The sequence below is a fragment of the Buteo buteo genome, chromosome Z (genome assembly GCF_964188355.1).
Source record: "Buteo buteo chromosome Z, bButBut1.hap1.1, whole genome shotgun sequence".
Lineage (NCBI taxonomy): Eukaryota > Metazoa > Chordata > Aves > Accipitriformes > Accipitridae > Buteo > Buteo buteo.
Genome location: NC_134204.1, coordinates 16,754,862 through 16,778,381, shown reverse-complemented (window position 1 = coordinate 16,778,381; position 23,520 = coordinate 16,754,862). Strand labels below are relative to the sequence as shown.

The 23,520-nt window shown below is 39.1% G+C and overlaps 1 protein-coding gene across 6 annotated transcripts; it reads left to right on the top strand.

Annotated features, from left to right (window-relative positions):
- The first annotated feature begins 179 nt into the window (after positions 1–179).
- On the top strand, positions 180–23,227 carry TMEM267 (transmembrane protein 267). 6 transcript variants are annotated; one of them, XM_075019525.1, is made up of 7 exons: positions 180–287; positions 2,795–2,881; positions 3,237–3,381; positions 9,288–9,675; positions 12,929–13,151; positions 13,764–13,885; positions 18,114–18,198. In XM_075019525.1, the coding sequence occupies exons 4-6, from the start codon at positions 9,352–9,354 to the stop codon at positions 13,784–13,786; spliced, it is 570 nt and encodes a 189-aa protein (XP_074875626.1). In that variant the 5' UTR covers positions 180–287; positions 2,795–2,881; positions 3,237–3,381; positions 9,288–9,351; the 3' UTR covers positions 13,787–13,885; positions 18,114–18,198. The 6 variants fall into 6 exon arrangements, with proteins under 6 accessions (XP_074875626.1, XP_074875621.1, XP_074875624.1 ...); XM_075019521.1 differs by lacking the exons at positions 12,929–13,151; positions 13,764–13,885 and adding an exon at positions 1,142–1,177 and having other exon boundaries at positions 218–287; positions 18,114–23,227; XM_075019520.1 differs by lacking the exons at positions 12,929–13,151; positions 13,764–13,885 and having other exon boundaries at positions 18,114–23,227.
- Positions 23,228–23,520: the final 293 nt, after the last annotated feature.

Sequence of the window (23,520 nt, the reverse complement as noted above, 5' to 3'; positions counted from 1 at the left end):
CTCTTCCAGCGCTTTATTTAATCACGTTGTGACTCCCCCAGCCCTGTTCCTAACATCGCTACAATCATTCCTCCCTCAGAACCAAGCCCCGCTCCCATCGCCGCACCAGGCGAGGAGAGGAGGAGACAGGCCGCTCCCTCAACCGCGGCGGGCCGCCATCCCAGCGTGCTCCGCGGCCACGCATGCTTCGTAGGCCCGCGTCGACGGGCTTCGGGGTGTGGGGGGGGTGGTTGCCGTGCTTCACTTCCATGGGGCGAAGGGGGCGGCTGGCGGCGGCCGCACTTCAGGTGGGCGCGGAGGCAGCGGCGGTGGGCGCACAGGCAGCGGCGGCGGGCGGCTTCCCGCCTCCGCGGGGTGAGGGGGGCTGCCGTTCGGCAGCCCCCCTCACCCCGCGGAGGCGGGAAGCCGCCCGCCGCCGCCCGGGCCGGGTAGACGTGGGCTTCTCCTCAGGGTTCCGGGCTGCCTGAGGCGGGGTGGGGGTTTCGGGGCTCCGTTGGTGAGGGGAGCCCGGGGCGTTTTAATGCAATGGGTTTTACTGAGAAGAAGCTAAAGCGGGGAAAGGCTGTCGTAGCAGTCTGACGGGAGGCAGCGTCCAGTGCCTGTTTTTTTAATAGAGGTACCCATACGTCGTGTCAGGTCTTAACATAAGAAACGGTAATGCGGTGCTTTACCGAAAGCCAGGCATGTCACTTACGTGTAAGGTCCCCTAACGCTCTTGGCTCCGTTTCTGCGGTAAAGGTGACAGTACGTTTTTATTTCTTAATGACTGAGGAGATGGCTGATGAGGGGGCTTTGGTGCTGGGTGTTGAGACAAAGCATACCCTTTCCTCGTGACCTAAAAATTATTGCTGATCTCTGTAATTCTATATATCCGTCTGCCGCATGCCTGTCCTTCCTTCATCCCTCTATTTAGTTACATATACTGATTGTATTTTAATCTTAAGTTGGGTTAGCTGTTTACGATCCAAATGCTGTTCTAGTTAATGAGGGCAATGCATAAACTGCTCATGCTGTTTTCTTCCTTTTTTTTTTTCTTTCTTATCTAGGATGACAAATGATTTTTTCTTCTACTGGATAGTACCATGGTCTGTTTCTAGTTACTAAATACTTTTAGGACATTTCTTTCAACTCTTTCTTTTAGGTGCATCTCAGTTCCAAAGTATTGAATAAGGAGAAGGTCTGCATTCTGGTGTCGTGGTATCTCTTTTCAAACACTTTAATTTATGGTCCCTGAAATAAACAATTTAATTAAATCCTGATATTATGGGGGTTTTGTTTGTTTGTCTTTCTTAAATTGCTTGTGGGTTTAATTCAGTTTGTTCCTCAGTATCTTGGTAGAATCCTACTGATTTCTTGCCTGCTTTCGTCCTCTTTCCTCTTCATCCTCCTTCCGCCCTCCAGTCCCAATAATGCATTATAATTATCTGACCCAAAAATACTGGCATTACCAGTTCTTCACAGATTGTTTTAGGCTTGGATCTGCTTTTCCATGAGATAATACATTAAATGTTTGAGCTTGTGTCTTAAATGGTAATTGTACTTTATGGAGTTTTTCATATAAATTAACATCCAATATCAAATAATCGTTTTTCAGGAGGTTATAGAATTATAAGGGACTACTGCGATCTTTTGACTTATTGCATGAAATGCATAATTCTACTAATTTTATGCATTAAATTCCTATGTATATTCTTGTACCCGATAACTTCTTGCAAAGTTGGACCAAAACCTTTGGAAAGCAATATTTCTAAACAAAAATTTTAGCCATTGGATTTTTGTTTTTTTTCTTACACCATGAGTTGAAAGGCCTTAGTGTCAGCTAATTCTCCAAATGCATATTTACAGCTTTGATCTAAGTATCTTCTCATGTCAGTAATTTACAATGTTAATTGTGCACTTGTTAAAATGAGTTTTATAATTTCCTTAAGTGAAATTAAATATATCAGCAAAATTGCATTTTGTGGGTATAGGTGGTGATTGTACGTTATGCTTTATCTCATATAAAAATGTCATGAGAAGTCACAACTCTAAGCCATGTTACTCGATCAGCTGTTGTGTGCATGTGGTTCATGTAAACCCAACCTAAACCTTTCTTTCAGTGTGTGAACTGGACTGACCACTCATAGGTTTCTAAGTATTCTCATATAATACATCTATTTCCCACTGTTCTAACAAGAATGTAAGCTCCACAACTATGCTTTCTGAGATTTATAAGATAGAAAAACCTGTGACACTTTGTTGTGGTATTTTGTAAACATTCTGAAAATCATTATTCTTCAGACAAAAAATACAGTCTTTAGTTTTATATTAAAAATTGTAATTTCTGAGATTATTTTGGTTGAATGGAGTTTTGCTTTTTCTAGTCTAATTTCACTCTTTATCTGCAGAATATTTATACTTATGCTGTTTTACCTGGGAACGTGACTAGATTTTTACACAGATAGCAGTCATTTTTGTCTATAAAAGACAGCAAAGACAGACTGTTTAAAAAGAACACTTATGCCATGGGCATGGCTCTTGACTAAGGGTAATCTGAAGCCACATTTTTGCTTCCTGTTCTTCATTCTGGCTCAAAGATCCCCATTTACATATTGTCCATGTTTTCCAGTTGGCATTGTTACCTTTATTTCATGATACATAATCCTCAAATCATACTTATTTGGGGATTATTTTTTTTTAAGTCTATAGTGATACTTCTCCTGTGTACTTTATGCCCATGTTAATAGTACATAGCAAAGCAGTGTAAGCCTACCACAGAACTGACACTGTCCTCTGTTGCTGTTTGAATTTATAGGTCTCTGTTTATCTACTCCAGGGTCACCAACTGATGGGATGAAATTAAAAAGAGATCCCTGGACATGACTCATAAATGTTTCATTAGGTGAGAATCTTTCAGGCACACAGTTACAAGGGAAAATCTGTTAAAATATCTGTATACTTTGAAATCCAGTTACTTAAAGCAGAAGGCTGGAAGTGCCTTTTTCTGACTTTACGACATTGGGGTTTATTATCTTTTAATTACTATCTTATTCCATCTTTATTTGTGCCCTTCTCTTGTTTTATGGTCTTTTTTTCCCCACTTTCTTTAGCAGAGCTTCTAAGCCCTAGCTGAAGTTGCTTTTAGCTCAATTTTATTTGTTCAGGAATTCGTTAAAAAGATGTTGCTTTTTTCGTTTATGTTTTGAAGAGCTTTGTGTGGTATTGGTGCTTACTGCTGCCTGGTTCAATTTATTTAGGATGGAACAAATGAGTTTTGGTCTTTCCTGTGTTGGACTGGGCAGACTGGATTCAGAAAGGACAGAGGCTTGACGCTGAGGCATAGACCACATTTGCTACTGGAGTAAGGCAACTGCAATGGAAAAAATATGTTCTAGTCCCAGGGTAAGTTTGATTCTGAATACTGGTGTGCTTTTTAAAGGTATGTTGCTACATCAGCTCTTTGCATATTGGATTCTTATACAGATTTTATGGTAATTTTAAGTAAAATCCAACCTGGCATGATGGTTATATAGAAGAAACATTTGTGCGGAGATCACCATTTGTTCCTTAAAATGGTATCTGTTCAGAAATGTACTGTATCTTGTAAAGTCCCCCACCAGAAAATGGCAGTTCCAGTGTTTCAGGAAGTACTTTGTGTCTACATGTTCATTCAGAAGAGACCCAGTCATGGTTAACAGACTCTAAACTTGACCCACTTTTTTTCATCTGTGTGCAAAGTTCATGTATTATTCATGTTTTCTTCTCTCTTTTAATGTTTTCCAAATAAATGATCCAGCAGGCTTTTTTTTCTATAAAGATCAATGCCAGTAGTCATGTCTTGTGGATAGTTCTACAGTAAACAGGAGTGTAAATAATCTGGAATAAATTTTTATATTTTCTGGGACTATAAACAATAATGTGTTTAAAATCATAAACTTACGTGTCAACGTTGTTAGAAGTATTCATTTTTAAAGGAAGTCTAATACACTCATAAAAAGCCCATTTAGAGTAAAAATTTACCTGATAGAACTGTATGAAGAAGAATTATCAAGATTTAATGTATAGCACAGAAATAGCAACTTCTTGGGAAGAATCCGTTTTTAGATAGGATGTAGGCTTTGATACTGTGGTCTACGTCCGTGGCTCCCCAAAAGGACAGAAGAGCTTATCAGTTGGGACAATTAGAATTGATACTGTCCTTTGAAGACTGCTTTTCAGTGTGTTTAATGTAATGAAGCTAGGGAATACATCATTTATATGAGGATTTTTACTTCAAAAGTGTTCTTTTTAATGTTATCACAGAAATAAGTACTCTGTCTTTATAACCTGGGTATCCTCTAATTGCTTCTTGGGAGTGGGGTGGGGGTGTCTTTAAGATCTTGAATTATTTTTCGAATTTCTTCTGAGGGGTCAAGCAGTTCTTCAAAGACAATAATTATTCCCAAGAAATCACCTTGTACAAAAGGGTTTCATAACAATTATAAAACATAACTAGTTTTAAAGAACATTTACGTGATTATTAATGCTAGTAACAGTGCCTTTATTTTCAAATTACAACAGTCAACTTTTGAAAAGTAAAATGGCTGGGATTAGTTAATTTTCTTTTTTTTTCTGCAAAAAGAGCTGTTGTGAAGGTAATGTGGCAGACAGTAGACAAGTCCTAAAAGTAACAGTAGAGTTGGCTGCTGGAGCACATCCTGAGGAAAAGCATATGTAGCTTTGCTCTGTAAGGAGTTAGTTTTGGTTCCTTCTGCTTGACTGAATGGTTGTTGTCTTTGTGTTTCTGATAAATAGCGAAGATATTTCAGTGGTTCTGGTTTTCTTAATGCTTATTCTATGTGCAAGTCTCCAAGCAAAACAAGGAGTTGCTCAGGGAGGAGTACAAGGGTGATAATACATACATATTTACAAAGTATGTAAATCAAAACAGTGTTTTGGATTATAGATTAGAAACTGTTTCAACAGTTGTTGCAGAGAGAGATTTGGGATTTTTGAGCATCAGTCCTAAGAATCCTCCAAACTGTATCTTTTTTTTGTTGTTACAGTGTAAAGGATTTAATTTAATATCATATTTAAGACCAGGACAAATCTTGAAACATATTCAATGTATTATCATAGATACGTGTTGTGGTTTAACGGCCAGCCAGCAGCTAAGCACCACACAGCCGCTCACTCACTTCACCCCCACCCAGTGGGATGGGAGAGAGAATCGGGGGGGGGGGGGGAAGGGGGAGTAAAACTCATGGGTTGAGATAAGAACGGTTTAATAGAACGGAAAGGAAGAAAATAATGATAATTATAATATGATAATAACATGAGAATAATAATATGATAATAATAACAATAATAACATGACATAATAATAAAAGAAATGTAATATACAAAACAAGTAATGCAGAACGCAGTTGCTCACCACTTGCCAACCGATGCCCAGTTAGTTGCCGACCAGCAATCCCCCTTGGCCAACTCCCCCAGTTTATATACTGGGCATGACAACACATGGTATGGAATACCCCCTTCACCAGTTTGGGTCAGCTGCCCTGGCTGTGTCCCCTCCCAGCTTCTTGTGCCCCTCCAGCCTTCTTGCTGGCTGGACATGAGAAGCTGAAAAATCCTAGAAACATTGCTTAACAAACTCATGTTTTTAGTTTTTGCTATCAATGTTATTCTCATACTGAACACAAAACATAGCACTATACCAGCTGCTAGAAAGAAAAATTAACTCTATCCCAGCTGAAACCAGGACAGTATCCACCCCTTATTCTATACTGTTTACATCATGCTTGGGTCCCATACTTGCCAATACATCCTAGTTAAGCACCATCACCTTTCCTGTCCTTTGAGAGATACAGATAGATAGATAGATAGATACAGATGTACACACACACACACACAGAGATATCATTCCCTCAGTCTCTGAGCCATCCGTATAAAATGTCCATTGAGTTCATTCAGTCCATGACTTTGGGCTCTGTCTGGCATAACAGTCTATCTGGGCAGGAGGGATGGTGCTAAGTCCACTCAGTGGGCAGAGCAGGATCGGGCTTCGATGCAGTGTGGCGAGCTGGTGACATTGGGCACAGCAGGAGTATGGTGTGTACTGTTGGATTGTTGCATGCTGAAGGCAATTCTGGTGCCATCACTACTGTGTTTCGCTCAGTTTTATCAAAGTTCATTCTAGCTTAACCTAAGCGATTCTTCCTGTAATACCATTGATACAGCGTATGACAATTACAGTAATGATAACATCCAGTGGCAGGGTTATACTGCAATTGACATCATACAATTTAATTCATTGGCTATTCTCACCTAAAATCAAACCCCCTTGAGGCACACGTTGGCGTTCCCCATCCTTCCACAGCAGTCACCAAGTGCACCCAGGTCCTTGAGCAAAAGTAATCGCACGAATGCGTTTGCCTCAGCCTGAGGCAGGAGTGACCCAGACTGTCTTCCCTAACATATTTTTTATGTGCACTACGGGGACTTTATCCCCTTCTACAGTAGGTAAAAGTTCTGACTGGGCAGGGCCACCCTGATTGGCAGGTCCTCTGGTGTTGACTAACCAGGGAGCTTTTGCTAAATGTGTATCCCAGTGTTTGAAGGTTCCACCCCGCATTGCTCTCAGTGTAGTCTTTAACAGTCCATTGCATCATTTGATTTTCCTGGGGGCTGGTGTGTGATAGGGGATGTGATACACTCACTCAGTGCCATGCTCTGGGGCCCAGGTGTCTACGAGACTGTTTCGGAAATGAGTCCCGTTGTCCAACTCATTTCTTTCTGGGGTGCTGTGTCGCCGCCACAAGACTTGCTTTTCAAGGCCCGGGATAGTGTTCCGGGTGGTGGCATGGGGCATGGGCTATGTTTCCAGCCACCCAGTGGAAATGTAGCGCTTGCCTTGGCGGCTTTGTGGCAGTGTGATATAATTGATTTGCCAGGCCTCGTTTCAGCCATTGTCTTCCATACCACAGGAGCTTTAACTGCTTGGCTTGCTTGATTGCAGCACACGTTTCATGTTCATGGATAACTTGTGCAACAGTGTCCGTGGTCAAGTCCACCCCTCGATCACGAGTCCGTCTATGTGTTGCATCTCTTCCCTGATGGCCTGAGGTGTCATGGGCCCACCGAGCCATAAATAATTCACCCTTATGTTGCCAGTCCGCATCCACCTGAGCCACTTCAATCTTAGTGGCCTGATCTACCTGCTGGTTGTGCTGATGTTCTTTAGTGGCCCAACTCTTGGGTCCGTGAGCATCTACGTGGCATACTTTTACAACCAGATTTTCTAGCCGGGACACAATATCTTGCCACAGAGCGGCAGCCCAGGTGGGTTTACCTCTGCGCTGCCAGTTGCTCTGCTTCCATTGCTGCAACCACCCCCACAGGGCACTTGCCACCATCCATGAGTCAGTATAGAAATAGAGCGCTGGCCGCTTTTGTCTTTCAGCAATGCCTAAAGCCAGCTGGATGGCTTTCACCTCTGCAAACTGACTCGATTCACCTTCTCCTTCAGCAGTTTCTGCAACTTGTCATGTAGGACTCCACACAGCAGCCTTCCACTGCTGATGTTTTCCGACAGATGGCTCCCGAGTTAGAGAGGTGATGACAGTGCTGAGTACATATACCAGATTAGTCCCACGACCAATAATTTTATCATACCATAAACCAGTGTTACACATTACATCAAAGCAAAAACGTTAATCCACCTCCCACGGATGATAAGCAGCAGCACGGGAACCATATACAGCAAGTGAGGTGATACATAACAGAACTCTAAAAATTAGCACCACAACTCTTAAGAGCCAATAAATCAACATTGTGACCAGCAACTATTAAACTAATATAATTGTTGTGGTTTAACCCCAGCCAGCAACTAAGCACCACGCAGCCGCTCACTCACTCCCCCCCCTACCCAGTGGGATGGGGGAGAGAATCGGGAAAAGAAGTAAAACTCATGGGTTGAAATAAGAACGGTTTAATAGAACAGGAAAGAAGAAACTAATAATGATAATGATAAAACTAAGAAAATGACAACAGTAGTATTAAAAGGATTGAAATGTACAAATGATGCGCAGGGCAATTGCTCACCACCCGCCGACCGACACCCCGCCAGTCCCCGAGTCCCGATTCCCTGCCCCCCCTTTCCCAGTTCCTAAACTAGATGGGACATCCCATGGTATGGAATACACCGTTGGCCAGTTTGGGTCAGGTGCCCTGGCTGGGCATGAGAAGCTGAAAAATCCTTGACTATAGTCTAAACACTACTGAGCAACAACTGAAAACATCAGTGTTATCAACATTCTTCACATACTGAACTCAAAACATAGCACTGCACCAGCTACTAGGAAGACAGTTAACTCTATCCCAGCTGAAACCAGGACAATAATGAATGCTTGTAACAAATTTGTTTTAACATGCTGTGGTCAGATCTGTTATCTCAACCCTTTGTGTCCCACATTGGTGCCAAAAAGGTCTGTCATAGTTTAACACCAGCCAGCAACTAAGCACCACGCAGCCGCTCACTCACCTTCCCCCCTCCACTTAGTGCGATGGGGGAGAGAATTGGGGGGGGGGAAGTAAAACTCATGGGTTGAGATAAGAACAGTTTAATAGAACAGAAAGGAAGAAAATAATAATGATAATTATAATATGATAATAACATGAGAATAATAATAATATGATAATAATAACATTAATAACATGACATAATAAAATAATTGGAATGTACAAAATGAGTGATGGCCAGTTAGTTCCCGACCAGCAATCCACCCCCCAGGCCAACTCCCCCCAGTTTATATACTAGACATGACGTCACATGGTATGGAATATTCCTTTGGCCACTTTGTCAGCTGCCCTGGCTGTGTCCCCTCCCAACTTCTTGTGCCCCTCTAGCCTTCTTGCTGGCTGGGCATGAGAAGCTGAAAAGTCCTAGAACACCACTTAGCAACAACTGAAAACATCAGTGTGTTATACTACTATATCAGCTACTGGAAAGAAAATTAACTCTATCCCAGCCAAAACCGGGACAATATGTTTCAAATTATTTTGTAAAACGTCAGATTTCAGGAAGTGGAGTTAGAGCTTTCCATGTTAACAAAGGTGCTTGTTCTAATTAAAACAGGGCAAGTGTTTTAATTCAGAGCTGTAGTGTTCAAGTCAATGAATTAACTGAAATAAAAAATTCCCTAGGGATATTGAGTGCAAACATTGGATTTGGGGTTTTTATGCTCAGTTGTAGCTGTGGTAACAAATGCTTTTTGCTAGTGGATTTTTTCTTTAATAATTTTCTTCCTGTTCTCTGACATATACAGAACAACTGACGATACAAAGGACAATGCACAGTATATATCCGGATGACATTTTGTGTGCTGTGACATGGTTTTTGCCATGGCATCTGAGACTGAAAAGGCCCATGCTCTTCTCCAGACTTTCAGCACAGCTTCAGTTATTTCTAGCCTAGGTTTGGGAATATTCTGCTTTGTAGCAGACAGACTTCTGCAGTTTTCCTTCATTCAGCAAAATGACTGGCTGCGAGCCTTGTCTGATAATGCAGTGCATGGTATACTGGGAATGTGGTCCTGGGCAATAGTGATTGGACTCAGGAAGAAAAGTGACTTCACTGAGGTCACTCTGGCTGGCTTCCTCGCCTCTGTCATTGATGTGGACCACTTCTTTCTTGCTGGCTCCCTGTCATTAAAGGTAAGTCAATAGATCAGTGATTGTTTATATTCTTTCTTCATCACTGTTTACTTTATTGTTCTACCATACCCTAAAAAAAAAAGAAGTCCCAATAATACTTCAGTTAGGTACATTTTTAATAGATATATGCGAATTACATTTGTATGCAGTTGTTAGGATTTTAAAAGACCTAGAAATATTGTACATCTACTGTTAAGTTCTGCTCCTTACAAGGCTCTGAAAAAAGATTTCTGAAAGCCCTTCTGTCGCAAGATGGAGTGGATTGGACCACCTAAAGAATCACCTTCAAGGGTATTGGCAAAAATGATGTAATAGGAATTTATAAAAATGTGACTTCACAGAATTCGATGGCAAGGTTCGCTCTATTACTTAATTCATGGATGAAACGTACAAAGGAAAATTAAGTTAGAATCAACCTAAAATTTTGTATACAGAGACCAAAGACATAGTAGGGTAAATGAGAAACATTCAAAGGAAAATCGAGTCAGAATTGATTTCTTGTGATTTGTACAGAGATTGGGAACGTGAAAAGGGTAAGGGAAACTCTCCTGTTGAGTGACAAGGCTCAGAGAAGACCCCCTTGCTTTCTAAACTCCTGCTGGAGTTTAGGTGCAGCTGGATCGACTCCTAGTCCCAGACTTGGTCAACGGTTTATGTCTAAAGGGATTATGAGCGTAGTAGCAGCCTGAGGTTTATTCACAGTTGAAAAAAACTCATGACAGTGATTTATGTATAGATTTATATACTTGCTGTAGAATATTCAGGTTATACACACATGCACAAGGACACTAAGAGATACACATACAAGCTAGTAAAAGAGATATACCTGTTAAAAACTCCCCTCAAGTTCAGTGAAAATATTCATGTCAAATGCTTTGGCATTTTTCTCAATGGGCAAAAGGTCAAGCCTCAAGCAAAGAGTATCAGCTCTTTCGGCTTTCAGTGATAGACCTCCAATCTTCACCAGCTGAAGAGTTTGCGAGCTCTGAGAGGCATCCCACTCAGAGGGAGATGCTGGTCACAGCGCACTGCAGTCCAGGAGAGCTCAAAGGGTCTCACTTAGTACTACTGTTTATAGGTTCCTGACATGATTGGCTTTAGTCATCAGCAAATTACTGGGATTCCAGCTGCGCTGGTACCATTTCATATGAGTGATGAGTCAGATAAGGAAGGCTCCAAGGCTGTCAGAGAATGACTTTGGATTCAGATACAGGATGTTCCAAGGCTGTCAGGAGAGGATTGAGATATGTCTGAAGGTTGTCAGGAAATGACTAATTATCCCTGCTTCTGTCCCCAGCCTCTGCTGCACAGCAGGAGTCCTTGAGATGGTCAGCATGACTCCCCATGCAAGAGTTCTGGTACGGTCAAGGGATGCTTAACTGCCCAACTCATTACTCTTACGCTAAGACCTGGCGAGACTTCCCAAGTTTGTAGATTGCCCCAGAGAGAGGGGGAGGTGCACCAATGCACCTTGCACATGATATCTTATGTGTATCATGTAGTTGCTTTGTTATCCAAGTTAAACAGTTAAGTGCTGCTGTGCACGCTTTGTGTATAAAGTGGATTATTCCATTTCTGTTTACAATAAGGGGTAAATATATCTGGAAAGTAGATAGTCCAGGTGCTGTTTGATTTCACTCAGTCTTATTGAGTAGTACATTGGGGTTTAGCCAGCCCTAAATATTTCTCCAACAAGCTATGTATGAGCTGTCACCTTTAAAAAAGGCAGTCTGAGTTTGCCCTTAAATATAGTTTGTTTAAAAAAAAAATAAAGTGTCAAACTTATTAATAAAAGTAAAAAGGGGAATTGGCCTCTGTTAAGGAAGATGTGTGATCATCATCCATTTGCAGAACTGTTTCTTAGGACAGAGTTTCTCAATAGGATTAGTACTACCAGATGATGACATTCTTTTTCAGTAGTTCTCCGGTGGTGTAGATGTGTCTTGTTCCCACTTCTCCATTCACATACATATATCCCTGTCTTCTTGCCTGCTCCAAACGTACACACCCAGCTTTCACTGATCACAACATTTTCTTCTGTATACTCTCCAAAAGACTTGCACTTTCTGTAAGCTCCGACTGTGCCAGCCCCAGCCACAGTCCTCTTAACACTGCCCTCCAGATTTCATGCCTCAGCCAGACAGTCCTCGCCCCGAGCTAGCTCCTATTCCCCATAGGTGGAGCCCTGCCACTCTGCTTGTTATCAGGAAATTTGCTCTGCTCAGCAGCACAGGTCCTCTACAGTTCAATTATGCTGATGTTGCTAGCATACGTATATGTACATGCTACTTAACTCTCCCCTCCCTAAAAACTTACACGCCCACCTACAGGTGGACCTGCACAAGAGAAGGGGAAGATACCCACCTTTATCCATTCAACCAGAGCGTAACTTAGTTGTTTGACTGTCTTGCCTTCTTTCTTCTCCAGTTTGCTCATAAGAGTATTACACTCTTAATATGGATGACAGAGGAAATAGCTCCTAGGAAGCAGAGGAAAGAAGGAGGTGGAAGGAAAATTGCTGGGTTTTGTAATCCTTTAATTACAGAAGAACAATGCAAAATGGTTTATCAGTTTTTTAAAAAATATGTAGGAGACTGCTAAATGCAAGCAGCATTATTGCTTATAGTTGAGATGTAAAAGTCAGACTTTGGATGGGCAAATAGTTTTTGTTTATGTACAATATCACTATTTGTTGCAGAGTAAAGAGGTTTTCCTATTTGTGCATTTGGTGAGTTTCCCTCTTAACATTTGTCTTTGACAAAGAGGGCATTTTCACAAAATCACAGAGTGGTTGTAGTTGGAAGGGTCTTCTGGAGACCATCTTCCCAAACCCCGAAGCTGAAGCAGGCTCACCTGGATCCAGTTGCTCAGGACCATGTCTAGACAACTTTTGAATATTTCCATGGATGTAGACTCCACAACCTCTCTGGGGAACCTGTTGCCACGCGCAGTCACTGTCACAGTGAAAACATGTTTCCTTATGTTTGGGAGGAACCTCCTGTGTTTCAGTCTGTGTCCATTGCCTCTTGCTCTGTCAGTGGGCACCAGTGGAAAGAGCCTGGCTCCATCCTCTTTGCACCCTCCCTTCAGATATTGGTACACCTTGATGACATCTCCCCTGAGCCTTGTCTTCTCCAGGCTGCACAGTCCCAGTTCTCACCCTTTCCTCATATGCAAGATGCTCCAGTGCCTTTATGATCTTAGTGGCCCTTCTCTGGACTTAATCTCCAGTAGCTCCATGTTTCTCTTGTAGTGGGAAGCCCAGAACTGGACTCAGCACTCCAGAGGTGACCTTACCAGTGTTGAGGAGGAAGGGGAGGATCACGTCCCTCAACCTGCTGGCAACACTCCTAATGCAGCCCAGGATACCACTTGCCTTCTTTGCCACAAAGTCACATTGCTGGCTCATATTCAACTTGTTATTCAACAAGTTGAATTTCTTCAAAACTGCTTTCCAGCCCATCGGCCTCCAGCATGTATGGGTGCCTGGCATTGTTCCTCCGTAACTAGTCCCTAGTTCTCCCCTTTTGTATACTTTTTGCATATGGAAATACTGTAAAATTGTAAAACTATATGAAGAAGTTAGTTTGATTAATGGGTCCTATAATATTAACATTTTGGTGTAGCATTTAAATCTATAATTATTCTCGTGTGTATTTTCTTATTTTAAAGTCAGTAAATGCAAGTGATGAATGGCTAGTTATTATAAAGTGTTGTTAAAATGTTATTGCTACTTTTTCTTGCATTTGAGAGTATTACCAGTATTTTTTCTTCAGTATGACCACTAGATGACACTCTTCACCAATGTCTGTTTAGGAAGTTGAGTATTCTATTGTATCATAGAACTGGGAGGTGACCTGTCTCTTTACAGCCTTCAGTGAGGCAAGGTTAAATACGCTTACGCTTTCCATGATGGAGAATGTTTGTGTAGCCTATCCCTAGTATCCCAAACAAAGTAAATTAGTGCAATTTCATGACTTAATTTGTTCCTGTGTTGTTTCAGTTCCCAAGCAGGTCACAACTGTTTTTCTAATATCCAGCGTAAAGTGTTGTTGTTGACACTTAGAGCTTGTCTTCTTATTCTTCAGGGCCCCTCTGCAGAGACAGCTGATTGCTGTGCCCTCCCCAAATCAGAAGATCAGTTTCAAATCAGAAACACAAGATGTTGCACATAGAATAGCCCTTTAGTAGCTAAACTTACTTAGCTGAGGTAAGGAGAAGGCAAGATGCCCAACGGCTTTTTCATAGTAATTTGCCTACAAACTCCTCCCCCTTCAATATGTTAACTGGGCTGATAAGGGATGCTTACCTGTAAACCATATCCTATGTTGGTCTCTTGACCCTGAAAGCAGTAACAGCACTACTCTTACAACTTGCAAAACGATTATGCTTTACAAAAAGTCTCTTCATGACTAAATAACTTGCAAAAAAATCCAAAAGGCCTGGATTTATGTTTTCTAAACCTCTTGCTATTTTTCTCATCTCCTCTGGATTGCATTTTGCCTAAATTATCTTTAAAGGGGCCTGTCCCAAACTGCATATAGTATTTTAGGCGAGACTTCATTTGAGCCAAATAGCATAGATTAATTCTTTTTAATGTCACATGCATATAACACTTCTGTCTTTTTTTAAAAATCTGTTACAGGTTTTATGTCTTCCTGCAATGCCATCAGAATCTTTTTAGTTTGTGATATTATGTAATCCCCTTAAGCTTTTCTGCTATGTTGTTGCCTGGCTAGCTAGACCTGATTTTAATGTGTGATTTTTCTTTCCTCAGCTTAACATGATGTGCTTTTCAGCTTCACGTCCTAAATTGCAGGCTGTTGCCTATGTAATTTATTACTTCATGGGATACTTTTTTACTAAGTATTTGTTAGTTCCAGTCCCTGTCTTCCCTTTAGATTGCAGCATTGAGAGTAACTGATTTAAGAGACTACAGTGTTTACTGCTTATGCAACACATTACAAAGTAACTAATAAATTAAGGAATCTAATTAACTAACCACACCACTATTACTAATTTGTAACAATAATATTTTTCACATTACTCTATGCAATTATCTATAAAGCTCTTCATCATCACTCTTAAATCTGACGACAGGTTAATTTTTTGAAGTAACCCTTCTATGCAGCACAAGGCAGTATTGCCTTCTACCTCCAGCTGCTACCTTCACACTACTACAGTCCTGTTCCTGATGACACGGCTTGCTGCTTGGATTATTTGGCTATTGGGCTGTTTTTCACAGTGTCATCATTATTTTTCTGGAGTGTTCAGGGTAGTCACCTGTGATATTTATGTTTACTCTGATAAATTCTTGTGTACCAAGCAGCATGCGATCTGCCCTTTTGCCCACATTATTTTTGCAACAAATATAAAGTCTACAAAGACTTTGCAACTTAGAATCTGCAGTTCTTTGTGTTCCATATAGATTTTACTGTGTATCATATGCACACAAGTGTAGAAGAATCTAAGAATCAGTGTTTGAAGAATCTGTCTCATTGACTAGCTCTAAAGGTGAAAGTTCCTCCAGCCTGCCTTCATATTTGGCATTGCTGATAAACAAGAACAGCATGATATGCTGCTCCCAGTGTCCCCCAGGATTGTAGCCCAAACACTCATGTTGCAGAACAGACGTGCAGAAATAGCTAGCTTGCTACTTAAGGCTTAAGTGTAGAGAATGCCGTTGGTGGCAAACAAGATTGTACCGACAAACACACATAACACAGCTGGTTGATGTGCCACTGCTGACCAACCTCAGCTACACAGGAGCATTTCTGAAATTGGAGAGTAAGCTTTGGACACATGCAATTAATTTAATATTGAATTTATAGATCAGCCTCAAAACTAAGGACTTCAGGCTTGGGAAGCATCAGGGAATATGAATGAGGGAGCAGATGTAGTTACATAAATTCAATGGTGTCACTTTGAGCATTAAAGCAACAAGTTTGCTTGGTTTCTCCTGCATGTCATTGTTGTCTCCTGTCTCCAGCTGCTCACCGCAGTGTGCGAGAGGGCTTGAGGAGCAGGAACTTCAAGAAGATCCTGCATCTGGTTGAACACATAGGCAAATGGAAAAGTAATTTGTGTTGTGAATAAATTCTCTTTGGAACCGCAGCCTGATTTCTCTCATAGTAGACGTCCCCCTAAATCTACCCAAACCATGATCATCTTTTTCCAGGAGGTTTAAGGCAGAAAACGCTTGTACTATATATTTATTTTTTTTAATATCTGGTGATTTCTAAAGGTGAACAAATTTGCCTGTTAGGAGAAAGAGCGTAACAGCTTATATTGCCACATAGAACTACGTGTCTCTCTCTTGGGCTTGGCAGCTCAAGGATGTAAATGTTCCTCTAGTTACAGAATGTAAAAGAGAAAACAGACTGTTCTTCTCTCAGAACTTGGGCAACAGCATTTCAGAAGCCTAATGACTGTACTTCAGTTACAAAATAGGGCTTTCTCTTGCTAAAACTGAGCACTCAGGTTTGCTGTATGAACAACTCTGCCACCTAAAATTCTGTATGAAAAAAAACTTAAGCATCACCTCCCCAAAACTGGAGAAAGATTGGCATTAATACTGATAAATTGCATATGTAATTAACATTCAGATTCTCCTTATGCATTGTTGCTGTTGGCACCTAACTTCCACAGGGCAGAGGGAAAAGACTTTGCCATTGATTTTTTCGAAGTGCAGAAATAGTGACCAGTCAATAGGATGCCATCCAGGGTGGTTTTTCAAAATTAGGCTGGTATGGACTTTTTAGGTTCTTGCTGACAGTAACAAAAATCTGACTATCTTTGTAGGATAGGTGATAAACAATTTCACCATCACAAGATTTTTCTACTTTAATCTGTGAACAGTCTGCTGTTCAGAAATGAAACAGAAATTAAATTGTAGAAAATTAACCCTTTGCACCAACTTTAAGGGGTTGGGTCCATATCATTACAGTTAGAAGTTGTTGAGACAGTTTGTGAACTTTTTAATCCTATCACCTGATTGAGTGAGTCATGGGCAAGCATGTGGTGGGAAGCTAATAGAGTGAAGTTTTCTGCAAGCTTTTAACACATTGGCTTTGGTTTAAAGCACAAGCTGTTACATTCCAAGGTAGTCCATAAGCTTCCATCTTTCTGTTTCTTGGCTAAGGCTACATCAAGGTTTCCTTACAGAGAAGACAGGGTTCCAAGTAATTGTCTAAATTATCCATGAAAACTTGGTGAAGCTATGCCAGAGTCCCACTCTCAGGTATTGTAGCTGTTAAGTCCTGCAACAATTAATTCAACTGAAGCATTAACAGGTTACTGACTGGTGTCTTGTAGCAATGTTTTATTTGCTTTCTGCAGTAGATGCCGTTAGGGATGTGTTCAACGTAACAATCTGATGCACTGTCATGTGCAAAGAGTATGTTTCTGGTGCCTGTTGCAGTCTTCCCAAATGTTCACCAGTATCTGAATTGAGCCAATTAATATTAAATCAGCACCTGTATAGATCTTTTAGTAATGTCCTATCATTTCTCCTGTGCTTACAGAAACAAGAATCTACTTATTTGTTGCTTGGACATCCAAGATATTATTATTTAATTTTTTTTAACTATCTTTGAATTTGTGGAGATAGTTCTAGCTGATGCTAGTAAGTACATCCCAAATATTTTTCAAGTATGTATATTAAATTGATAATTACCACTTCTTAGAACAGCTAAATTTAATCTCACTAGCTAGACATTCACCTTGATTAAAGCCAAATATTGGGCTTTCAGCTGAGTTAACATTAAACACGTTGTTGATATAAAAACCCCAGTCACAAATGATTCAGATTGGCTTCTGAACTTGTCTTTTATGTGTCCATAAAGAATACTGTGTCAAGGCAATCAAAATACATGTAACTTGGATCATATTTTTGTTGTACTGGAAATTACTGTTCTGTTCTAGATACTGTCTAACTAAAACAACTTCATGGGTGCTAACAATAGTATAATACAGGATGTATTTTTGAAAATAAATGCCATTAAAGCATATGAAATATTTCAAGTAAAGGATATTAAATATTTCAAGTGCATTGTATAGTTGTTTTCCTTTTAATTATCTTGAAATTAAATACATGTAATCAGTGCAGCAGACTGTGCAAGTTCCTGTATACCATGTGACTATATGACAAATAGCATACCTCATCCCTCTCCTTCCCTGTTTTGCCATTGGTAACTATATGCCATTAGTGCGATTGTATGATTCATGTCTTACAATAAACAGGGCAGAACTCAGCTCTCATACATCTAAATAGTCATATTGTTGATTTTGATGAACTTCAGTGAAAGGAACAGTATGTTTTTCTTTGTACTTCCACTTAGCCACTTGATAATACACCTGTAAACATGGATGAAACATTTCTTTTCTTGTGACAATTCTTGTCTTGTAGCCATTGCCAATTATATTTTTCTTTTCTGCAGGCTGCTCTGACTCTTCCACAGAGACCACTTCTTCATTGTTCTACTGTGATTCCTGTTGTGGCTCTGACATTAAAGTTTATTATGCACCTTTTCAGGCTTAAGGATTCATGGTGCTTTCTTCCCTGGATGTTGTTCATATCCTGGACTTCTCATCATGTCCGTGACGGGATTCGTCATGGTCTCTGGATCTGCCCGTTTGGAAAAACTCCTCCTTTGCCATATTGGCTGTATGTGGCAATTACAGCATCTTTACCTCATCTATGTTCATTTATTATGTATTTAACAGGCACTAGAGAATTAATGTCTATAAAACATGGAATCCGCATTGATGTGTAAGAATGATGGTTCTTAAAGGTTGTTTGTATTAGCACTTGAAATAAGCTGTCTGTTTATCACTGAAGTGGTTTCCTTATGTTTCCTATGACTTCTGAGTTAGGCATTTTAAGCCTGTGGAGCCAGTTAAAGCTCCTGTGTCAATTCCTTGTGGTCACAGAAACCTATTTAATGAATGGTAATAATTTTACATCTATACAGTCCCCTTATAAAATATGTAGTCTTCCATTATAGTTCATGCATAGCTAGCTGATTTATAAAGTACTTAGTCTCTCTCTGTAGTAATTACATTACATTTTACTGTCATCGTGCCGTTCATCTGATTACCATTCACTTTAGATTTGTATTCTGCATTTAGATACCACTTTTCATCTAGACAGCATTTGTATAGTATTTTAAAAATGTGAAGTACTATATAATTGCTAAGTATTAGTGAGAATTTAGTAGTGTATGGCACTCCTAAAAAAATATCTGTTATCCTTTTGAATTTATTTGTTTTCCTGCTGGACTCTTCTATTCAATTGTTTTAAAAGAAATGCTGTTTGTATTTCACAACATGCAACTGTATACCTGCACCTCTTCGAACACTGCTATCATACAGTGTTTCTACTAAATTCTGTTCCTCTGTAGTTGCTTGGTACTCAATTTGCAGATAATTACTAGCTATTATTTGTGGTTAGGAGAAGGCAGTTCGGTTACAGTATTATGTGTGTTGGCCAAATTGTTTAATTTAAAAAATATAGTAATTATGAATATTATTTAATTTGGAACTAAGGAATTTTAGTAAATATTTAAGGATTGTGTAAAGGCAAACTTATTTATTACAGTAAAACATAAGCTTTAGGGAAGATTCAGGAAGATACAAGAAAAAAAAATTGCTCAAAATGTGAGTTTGCTTAAAGTTCTTACTATTTTACTCATAAACAGCATTTTCCATTAAATGCAATATTATCCTTATTATTGTAAAATAAAATGCATTATTTGGAAATAGAAATTTCCTCATAAATAAATTTCTTAAGGAAAAATGTTACGTTGCAGGTTCATAACATAGTCATTTGCACTGTGGACTGTTCAAAGTAACAGTTTTCATTTACAGAAATTTTTCAGAAAAAGTCCCAAAGTAAAAATTAAGATCTTGTTTAGTTTACAGTGTACACGCTGAGAAATGTCTACTAATATTTATTTTTTATTCATTGAGCTCCATTGCCCTTTAAGGAAATGGGACTTAATTACTGCAGTTTATGATGAATAGCTGCCAAAAGGGATTATATTTATGGAAGAATATATATAGGGTAGCATGTGCTGAACTTAAGTTATCAAAGGGTGCAAAGATTAGGTGATGTGTTCATACTGTGTATTAAAGTACAAAAAAAAATTACAGAAAATATTAACTGGGACAGCTGGCTTAATGGGTACCAGAGACCTTCTATGGCTGCAAAGTACTAAAGGCTCTCTGCAGCATATTTAGCTAATTACAGGAAGTGTTTCACCCTTTTAAAATGTGCCTTCCCACAAAAAGAATAGTCTCTGCCCGATTTGTTCTTCATATTGGAAATGTATGCTTATGGAAGCTTGTCTGACAGTACAGTGGGCCTGTTTAGCCTTTATTATAAACTGAATAAAAGGTTTTTTCTTGGAAAGAAGATTGTAAAAGCAGAACATTCCTTAAAGGATTATCCTCATACTGTGGATTTCTGTCTTTTATAGTATGTAAAAGTTTCCCGGAAACAACATCAGAAATGTCTTGCTTTGGAGCCCTCAGAGCAGGAGCTGTCTTTTATCCAAAGGCATGGTAGTTTAGTAGAGGAGGGGCGTTGCTCGTTCATTTACTTCTAACCTGTAATTTAAACTATAGGTTATGAAACGCTAATAATGAATATATTTTGTGCAAGAAGTGAACACTTAAATCTGTGTGGAAAGTTTTCTGTATTCTTGTTTCATGGTATAATATTTGTATCATTTTGTGCTTTATCCAGATTTGTTGCAAAGGGAAATGCATATAGGAAAAAAGCGGAGAATTACACTTCCTCATTTTAGATTGTAGCTGTAGCATTTTTTGGTAACTCTATGTCCACCCACAGTCCTTAAGATTGGTACTGTACTTTTCTAGCTATGTCTAAGGATCAGTTAATGGGTACATCTTCAGTAGTTTAAAAACATTTATTTTCATTCTCTGTATTTCTAGTGATTTTTGTGGGGTTTTCTACAATAATTTTCAGCTGTATTTCAAAATACTATTTTTCTGCTCATGTTCCTATACCAGTTCTACCACACCAATAGGTGAACACCACTGAGAAATCTAGCAAGCACTTGTGACACATGACTGCTTTCCCTCTCCCTCCAAACAGACATGGCAGTCTCATACCTCTTCCTGACATTTAGGCAACTTCAGCTCAAGCCATTGACAACTTTTCAAGGTAAACTGACACGTTGCATGTAATGCTGTAATTTGTGGGTAGCCAGATTAGAGAACAAAGGAGAAGTTAAATATTTGTTTCAGCCCATGTTACCTTGGAGATACACCTGCCTATTACGAATGAATTGCCTAACAATTCCTTACCAGTATTTCATGTAGATTTGAAATTTGTTGATATTTCCAACTATGCATTGATACCTTCTACATGTAGCAAAGCCATGGCAAAAATAAACCAAGATAGTAAAAATATAATGAATTTGTGCTTTACTGCATGTATTACAATGAAGAGTAAATGTGAAGTACAAAAAGCATGTGAATTACACAAAAAATTGTAAATAAACTCAAGGTAATAATTTTGTGCAGTGCATGGTAATATCACTAAAATATTAGTTATTTCAAATGTTTCATTTGCAATGCTAAACTTTTTCCCTGTATTTTCAAGTTGTAGTTACAAAGTTGAAGAAAGTGTGGGGGTTTTCTGACTTACTTTTTTGTTAGAACTGTGCTGCTTTTTCCCCTGCTTTAATGGATTGCTGTTGTAAAAAGTAGGTACTAATAATTGCCAAGTTAAAAGAAAAATGTTGGACTGTTTCTTCTCCCCAGTTCTCTAGTAATAAGATAAAATTTCTCCTAATTCCCTAGTGGCCTTAACAGAAAGAGTGAACACATTTCCTATCAGTTTATATTCTAGTTTAAAAGGTAATCTGTATTTTCACGACTACTGGTACCACTTTTTTCTACAGTGAAGTGTATTGTATCATGTGCCTTTAATTGGTTATTGATAAGTGAATTATTCATAATTGATGCCATGCTCCAAGGAAAATGCTGATGAGTTTGAATTAAACTGAAATAATTTTAACAGCCAGGCCATTGGTATTAGCTTATTATCAGAAGAACATTTCCCATGCTAATGGAAATAAAGTTGCAGAAAGAGAGAGGGAAGGGGTTAAAACTCAGTCTGAAGGAAATGTTAGTACATAGTTAATTTTGAACACATATATTTTTATTCCATCAGCTGTTGTCAGTATGAAGTTAAATGATGAAATGCACCAGGAGAATACATTTCTGTTTCAGTAATTGAGCCAATCTAAATTTTGTCAATTGTGCAAATTTATTCAGGGCAGAAGAAGTTTTGTATTGCAAGTGTTACACATCGTGGGCTTTGATCAACTGGTAGTTTTGAGTCCACAAACTAGGTTTTGTTTCCCTGCTACAGGCAGACTTTGCATTGAAACGAATAGCTGTCAGGTTAAAGTACACTTTGCATCCATTACAAAAAAAACTACTAACACTTCTCGAAATAATAAATTGATGCCTTCAGTTCTTTCTTAAAATTCCCCAAATTTTATACCCTCTACATTGAATTACAAATTTGAATGCTGTTTCGTAGAACTGTTTTCTGTTACTTATAACATAAACCCACTATTAAAGATAAATAGTACTTGTGTTTATATATATGTGTGTATCACGCACTGATCTTTCCTTCTATGTTCATATAATCATTTTCCATTTGCTTAACCTAATTTTTTATTGAATTTTCCTGGAATAAAGAGGCGTGTTCATCTCAATGACTAGGAAACCCAGGTGTGCTACTACTTAGCAAAAACATTTTAATGCAGTGTTAAGGAAATCTTTGGAATATTGAAAATTAGAAAACAAATGATACTCTATTCCTTTTGGTGGAAATGATAAATACATTTCTAGGCAGTTTGTAAAAACAGATTTGTTTAATCAAAACTAATTGAAAACATTTGTATTAGTAAATATGTGTGAACAATCTGTGTGAAAATGGTTTTGTATAATGAAACTGTTGCAGGAGTAATTGACCGAGTCAGGCTGTATGCTGTTGCCATATCCACCACAGAAACAATTCCTTTGTCCAAGAAATGTTACTAACGTCCCTGGAGCCTTCCTCGTGTTGCCAAGGGAGTCGAATCTTACTTTGATCTTAGTTGTTTCTCTCCTTAAAAATTGCGTAACATTGAGTAAGCGTTCCTGGACTGGTGTGGGGTAGTTCCCTTGATGTGCTTGCTGTCCACTCCTTCAGAACAATTTTTACAGATGAGCCAAAGAAGCTGATAGCTGTGTGTTCTGGTACAGGAACTATGGTAAAGAAATGAAACTAAGGGTAGCAGGCATAACAATGGCATAAGGAATTTACAAGGTTATAACGCTGCCAGTTGCACTTTCGCATTCAAATTAAATTGCTGATAGTCAAACAAAACCAACTTCTTTTTATATATTTCTGCCAACAATTTAGAAGCAAATTTTGTGATGACTGCTCTAAAAATACAGTGTTTCTGGGCCAAATGAACACTGTAAGATTCAAATAATAAGGCTTTATATTTTAAACAAAAACATTTATGTCTTCTTCTTCATTTAACTGTATGTAATGTACAGACACAAGCACTCAGTTACTTCCTAGTCTTACTGTGGAAGCATGATTGGGGCTTGGGGAGTTTTGATGTGGAATACTCTAGCTAGCAAAACCTATTAGCACAAGTAATTTTTGTTTGATTAGTCCTTGGAGAGATAGAGCTTCCCTTCTTCTAGACAAGTTTTGTTAATGTGAAAGTTTGAGTGATTTGCTAGCATCTTTTGGGTGAATGTTCTGTATGCCTTGTACATCAAACACAAATAAGCAAAGCGAATGCACTT

Bases quoted from the DNA above. Each gene is read 5' to 3' on its own strand.
- TMEM267 (XM_075019520.1), top strand. From the start codon at position 9,352: ATGGTTTTTGCCATGGCATCTGAGACTGAAAAGGCCCATGCTCTTCTC. The intron at 9,676-18,113 runs GTAAGTCAATAG...TCTTTTCTGCAG, and splicing joins CTGGCTCCCTGTCATTAAAG to GCTGCTCTGACTCTTCCACA.